Consider the following 6598-nt stretch of genomic DNA (forward strand, 5'->3'; position numbering starts at 1 on the left):
GCATGTGAGTGCATAAGCCCTGAGCTCTTCCAACCCCAGCCCACCCGAACTGTGGTTCCCTGAGGATGGGAACTGAGTGTCAGATACCCTTCCAACCCTTCTTTCCCTCTCCAGGAAGGTGACCAAATCCTGTCTGCAGAAAAGCCAAATAGCCCATCCACCCACCAGAAAAGAAGGTGTGTGACGCACAGTCTAAGACCCAGGGAAATTTCAGAGTTTGAGTCAGAAGTGGGAAGGTGGCAACGAATGGGCCAAATTCAGCCCCAGACACGTCACTTGAGCTTTCTGTACGTTGGTTTCCTGGCTAGGAAATTTGGCCTAATCATAGTAACACCTAGGATCATTGTGAAGATCAGAACTAATATACGTAATGTGCCTAAGAACTGCCTGACACATAGTACATGTTGGGTATATGTCACTATTATTACCGTTATTTGATTCACAGGATGTCAAATTTTTTGGACTGAAGTGCTGTCAGATGGCCTCTTCCATTTTTTCCCAAGTCCCCACCACTCCCTCTTGTCCCACACTCAGCCTGCCTCCCTGCTCGGCCCCTGGTTTGAGTTTGCAAACACAGCCTGGCCCTCTGTCCTCACTCTGCCTGCCAGATGACACATAAACTCTTGGTTCCTGCCAAGAACGATGATGATTATAAAACTGGGCCAGCCCAGCCCTGTCACCAATCAGGCAAACTCAAGTCAGGGTCCTGAGCTGCCTCTCACACCCGTGGCTCCGCCCCAGCTAGCTGTGTGTCTTCTGGCAAGTCCCTCCTCTTCTCCAGGCCTCAGTCTCCCAGGTGTCAAACGGGCTCCAAAGCTCCCGTCCACCTCCCTGGAGCTTGTTCTGAGCTGGGGATGGTGGAGAGGACTTTTCACCCCTGCAAGTTCCCTGATTCCCTTCTCAGCAGAGCTGGGGACTCTCAGCCTGTTCCCTCTCAATGCTGTAAAGATAAATCCCACACCAGCTGAGATATAACTGCAACCGCTGACGTTATCCAGATGTAGGTTTTATTAACACGGATAGGAGAAAGGTGCCTAGAAGGATACATACGAACCACGACTTCCAGGGTGTCGTTTACAAATTCCTGCAAGTGTTTATTCCCTTAGCCACCATGCAGCACAGCGCCACCTACGATGTTTCTCCCAAGCGGAACACAGCTGTGGGGAGGGGCTCTTCCTACCCACAAAAGGATACCCAAGAAGAGAATGAGATCCTGGGTGCCGGGGGTGAAGTGTATACATGGCAAATCCTGGCACGTGGCAAGGGCTGAAAGTTGGATCTGGACCCCACCCACCCTCCCTGGTTGCTCACATCAGTGGCACCCTGTTCCACTCTGGGGGTCCCTTAGAAGACACAGCACGCTCATCTTAGGGCTAGGGAGGGGAGCAGGCCTGCCGGGGTGGGGGAGAGGGACTCTGGGGTCTGTCGCCTCGCCAGAGATGCCGAGGTGGGTGACACAGGGTGTGAACTCATCGGCTGGCTTTCTCACGTCCCTGATATAGGCAGGCGAGGCAAGAGTTTGACATGTGTGTAAACTGGGGGCTCGGGAGTATGGTCAGGCATCTAAGGAGGAGCGGAAAAGGGGGGTCACAGGGGGTAGGGTGCACAGGGCTCAAGACGCTCTTAGACCACAAACTGAGTTTACAGGCAATGGGGCTCACTCCTCCAGGGGCTCGCTGGCCCAGGCCGCTCGCCGCCCAGGGTGCTGCCGCTTCTCTTCAGCCCCCTGCCCTCGGCTCAGGTCATCGAGGAGGCCCAGAAGAAGGCTGGCTTGGCCGCAGGGTCCCCGGGGTCCGCACAGGCTCCCCAGGGCCCTCTTTCCAGGATGCTGGCGTTTCTCGGACATCAGCTCTCCACCCTCATCCTCGTCCTCCCCTGCCTCCTCCCAGCTCCTTTGGGCCCTGGGGTCCACCAGCCGTCTGCCTGGGTGCTGCCTCTTGGTGACAGCGTACCCAAGCCAGGAGGCGCGCCGGCCAGGATGCTGCCGCTTCTGCTGACCCGCGTCCACCGCCCATGCCGCCACATCACCCCTCCGGCCAGGGTGCTGCCGTTTGTGGAGTCCCGCAGCCCCTCCTTCCTCTTCTCCTTCCACTGCCTCGTCTGCCTCCTCCTCCTCCCTTTTGCCAGGATGCTGACGCTTGGAGAACCAATCGGGTTGAAAGATCTGAGACTCTGTGGAAGGAAAGAGGCCAGTGAGGGACCCCATGACCTGCAGATGCCCACTCCAGCCTTCCTTCCAGGCAAGACAGATTCCCACAGCATTCACCCAGATTCATGGCCTTGCACCTGCCTCTCAGGCCTCATAGACCCAGGCACACTCACACAGGTGGTCAAGGGCATGGCCTCTGGTTCCACTCCCCAGCTGTGTGACCATAAGCAACTCAACTTCTTTGAGCCTCAGTTTCCTTCTGAGTAAAATGGGGGTGGGGAAGGGTAATAACTACCTATCTGAGGCTTCGGTGGTTTAGTTGCTAAGTCGCATCCGACTCTTGAGACCCCATGGACCGTAGCCCGCCAGGCTCCTCTCTCCACGGAATTCTCCAGGCAAGAATACTGGAGTGGGTTGCTATTTCCTTCTCCAGGGCATGTTCCCCACCCAGGGATTGAGCCTGGGTCTTCTGCATTGCAGACAGATTTAGGATCTGACGCTTAGGAAGATCAAATCCTGCTACAAGGGGTTTCAAGTACTTAGAAGGGTGCCTGGCATACCGGTGTCTAGTATGAACAGGTGCCTAGTAATTCACACTGTAACACACAAAGAAACTCTCTCTCCCTGGCACAGACTCTTTCCCACTGAAGGTCTGCTCTCTGAAATATTCCCAGAACTGAGATGGAAAAGGAATCTGATCCCAGGAAGCAGTCAACTCACCACCTGCCAAAGGTGTGGCCAGGGGTAGTTTCTGAAAGGCAAGAGGCTGAATGACTAAGTCTCTCCCTCCTCTGTGGCCGGGTTTCCCCTAACCCTCTCCAGTCGGCGTCCTTCTCTCAACCCGCAGCCCCACACAGTCCCAGCCCTCACCAGATACGCTGTCATCCTGGTCTTCTCGCAGTCGCTGGAGGTCTTCCCGGAGGAGGAGGAGGCGCTCCGCCTGGCGCAGGAGGTCTTCCAGGCCCTGTTGCTCGGACAGGTCCGCCTCCTGCTGGGCCACATCCAGCTGTGCGCGGCCTCCGGGGACACCGGTCAGGGTCAGGGTCAAAGCCATGGCTAGCAGAAACCAAGAGCCAGGCATCTTGGCGTCTGGGGCAGGGAGACAGGAAGAGAAAAAAGGTACACCGCTGCGCTCCCGTCCAAGCATGCTCTATGGCTCTCTTTCCTGTCCTGGGGGATACCCGAGGCCTGGGGTGAGCTGGGGAGGATCAACCGTTCAAATGCTCTCCCAGGAGCAGGACCACCTGCCACATTTGGGTGAGGTCAGCTGGAGGACCTGCCTTGAGTCCTGGGCATCCTCAGCCCTAAGGATGCTTGGACAGCCCGCCCACCCCCAGGTCTACCTGCGAGAGTCAGGGACCCCATCTCCACCGCCACTTCTCAATGACAGGAGTGTAACCACCAAGATTGCGGCGCGGGCCCAACGGCCAGGACGCTAACCTGCAGCGTCGCAGGCTAAAATTCTCCCCCAAGGTTCCCAAAGCAATGTTTTTATTCCAACACGCCATCTACAGCGTTCTGATTGCAACCCTGACTCTATTTCCAATGCTAAGATTCTAGGGCCAGGCTAGGAATCAAATTCTAACACTAAGAGGCTAATTTCAATGGGCTAAATCCTATTTCTAGCTCCGAGACTGAGATTCTCAGACTGAGGTCGGTTGCCACCGTGAACAGTCTGTAAGATTCGGATTCGAATTCTAACTCCCAGGCTTTCCCGCCGGTCCCTTGACTGCCCAGCGCAGCCCCCGGCATCCTGGCGCGTACCTCCAGCTTGGGGAAGCCCGGCAGCGGTGGGATGCGAACCTCCCCGCGACGTGCGGCTCCAAAGGCCGGGACGTGCGCGCCGGGAGGGGCCGCCAGCCCTGTGGCCGCGCCGTGCCTCCGTCGGGCCCCGGCCTGCGCCGTGGAAGACCCGGGGGTGGAAGCGCAGCGCCCCTCCCGGGAGCGCTCGGAGCTCCAAAGCCGCCGCTCTCCGCGGGGCGCATTGGAGGGCGGGCAAAGCCCCCCCTTTCCCGGGCCCCGGACGCCGCCCGCCGCCCGCAGCTGGTTACCTGCCCGGCACGAGCTCCACGCACCGGTCCGGGATCCTGGGCTCCGATCCGGAGATTCGGGGTCTGGGGTCGGCGGGTCAGTAGTCGAGGAGCGCTGGTAGGACCCGGGGCGCCGGTTGCCCTCTTCGCCGCGGGGCCGCTGCTTATATCTGCGCGAGGCGGCGGCGCGGGTGAGGTCAGCGCGGAGGGGTCGCGGCCGCCGGGAAGGGACGCTGACGGCAGCGGGCCCCGTGGGTACCCCGCCCGCTGGCCCGCCTGCCTGCCTGCTCCACCGGAAATCTGGGGCGGGGGCGGAGAAGCGGGAGGAGGAGGCACGAGCCGCAGAATGGGATGCTGGAGCGGGGTGGCTTCTGCATCCAGCTTCGAAGGTCTGATGTCTAAGAGAACACCAGGGTAGGGGACAAAGACAGAGATGCTGAGAGAATCGCACAGAGATGCGCACAGGACAGACTCGGAGATGGAGACGGAGACTGAAAGATGCACCGAGAGATACAGAGCAGACCACGCCAGAGAGACTGCAAGACGCAGAGACAGTCAAGATGGGGAGCTGGGGGCTGCGGGGGAGAGGGAGGGGGAGTAAGGGAGAGGCCGAGAGAGGAAGAAAGTGGACAAGTGGACCTGGGCTCTGATCTTGACTGTGTTGCCTCTGGAAAATGTCTCCCCCTCTCTGGACCCAATTTTCTCATCCCTACAGTGAGGGAAGGCCGCAGTTTCTAAAATTTCAAAACTGTAATGGACACGAGTTTGAGTAAACTCCGGGAGTTGGTGATGGACAGGGAAGCCTGGCGTCCTGCAGCCCATGGGGTCACAAAAAGTCGGACACGACTGAGCGACTGAACTGAACTGAACTGAACTGGCCTGTTGGGCTCCCCAGGTGGCGCTAGTGATAGAAGAATCCACCTGCCAATGCAAGAGACACCAGTTCCATCCCTGGGGCGGGAAGATCCCCTGGAGTGGGAAGATTCCCCTGGAGTAGGAAATGGCTAGCCACTCCAGTATTCTTGCCTGGGAAATCCCATGGCCAGAGAAAAAACTCAGTAACTGACGTTTTACAGCCAGGAGAACGCAGGGAAATTATGGATTTGTGGCTTCTCTTGAAAATCTCTTGGGAAAAAAGTGGGCTTGCATTTCCTCCTAACAACAGCTGCCCCAGGTCACCACACCCTCCACCAATTTCTACTGTCTTCTCAGAGTATTGCTCTGGTCATTGAGTAGGGACATTGGAGTTTGTGACCCCTGGATAGGAAGTTTTTTTGAATGTACCTACCCCAGGCAAAGGAAATGAAGGGATACAGGGAGCAGAAAAGCAACATCCCAAGGAGCTTGTGCACCAATCAGTCCCCGAAGTCAGATGATGCCTTGGAGGAGAGCATTGTCACACTAGTCCTGGAAACAGCCTCCATAGTGAAAGAGTTAATGGGTACCCACAGTGTGCCAGGCTCCGTGGTCCCTCCTGGAGATAGAGAAATGTGCCAGGCATACTTAGAGGAAACCACATTTTAGGCAGAGGGAACATCAGTGAAGACTCTTCTACCTCTGGACAGTCTGAACATTATTCTGCCTCCCCATACAGTAGTTCTTCAGACTGAAACTTGGAGTACCTGTTGTATGTCTCAGGCCATGCTGGTGGTTTGGCAAGGGGAATCCGAGAGTGTTAGTTGTCACTCCTTTCCTTGGCAGAGCATCTAGCTTTCCAGGCATGTCCACCACCTCATTGCATCCCTACATCACCTTTACATCAGCCTTACATCACAGGATAAGTGGGATAGGGACTATTAGTCCCACTTTACAGATAGGGACATAGAGACTCAGAGAGGCAGAAAGACTAGAGGTGGGAGGGAACTTTTAGATCACCAGCTATAGTCCGCTCCTCATTCTTAGGTGAAGATACTGAGGTCCAGAGAGGTAACCTAACCACCTTCCCAACTCCCAGACACACGTTGTGTCCCCAGGGTCAGATGGTTGGATGGGGGTGGATTACAAACCTGAAATTCCGGACTTGATCTCCCAACCAGACCCCAGAATTAGAACTGCCATCCTAGCTAAGCATTAAATCAGACAGACAGGCCTCTTACCTTTCATATACAGCAGTGGAGGTGTAAATCAGTGCCATCTCTTTGGGTGGCAACCTGAAAATTTAACACGTGCACCTTCCACAAGGCTTCTCAGGTGGTGCTAATAGTAAAGAACTGCCAGCCAACGCAGGAGACGCAAGAGAGGCGGGTTTGATCCCTGGGTGGGGAAGACCCCCTGGAGGAGGGCATGGCAACCCACTCCAGTATTCTTGCCTGGAGAATCCCTTGGACAGAGGAACTTGATGGGCTAGAGTCCATGGGTCACAAAGAGTCAGACACGACTGGGGCAACTTAACATGAAGCATGCACCTTCCACAGACAAT

At 56.4% G+C, this 6598-nt stretch overlaps 1 protein-coding gene across 1 annotated transcript; it reads right to left on the minus strand.

The window, feature by feature from the left end:
- Window positions 1-1519: 1519 nt before the first annotated feature.
- Window positions 1520-4481, minus strand: TRH (thyrotropin releasing hormone; the record flags this gene model as incomplete). The annotated part of the gene is given in 3 exon segments (NM_001101221.1): window positions 1520-2172; window positions 3020-3238; window positions 4225-4481. Coding segments are annotated over 2 exon segments (726 nt in total). The 5' UTR covers window positions 3231-3238; window positions 4225-4481.
- Window positions 4482-6598: the final 2117 nt, after the last annotated feature.

This window comes from Bos taurus, chromosome 22 (genome assembly GCF_002263795.3).
Source record: "Bos taurus isolate L1 Dominette 01449 registration number 42190680 breed Hereford chromosome 22, ARS-UCD2.0, whole genome shotgun sequence".
In the NCBI taxonomy this organism is placed as follows: Eukaryota; Metazoa; Chordata; class Mammalia; order Artiodactyla; family Bovidae; genus Bos; species Bos taurus.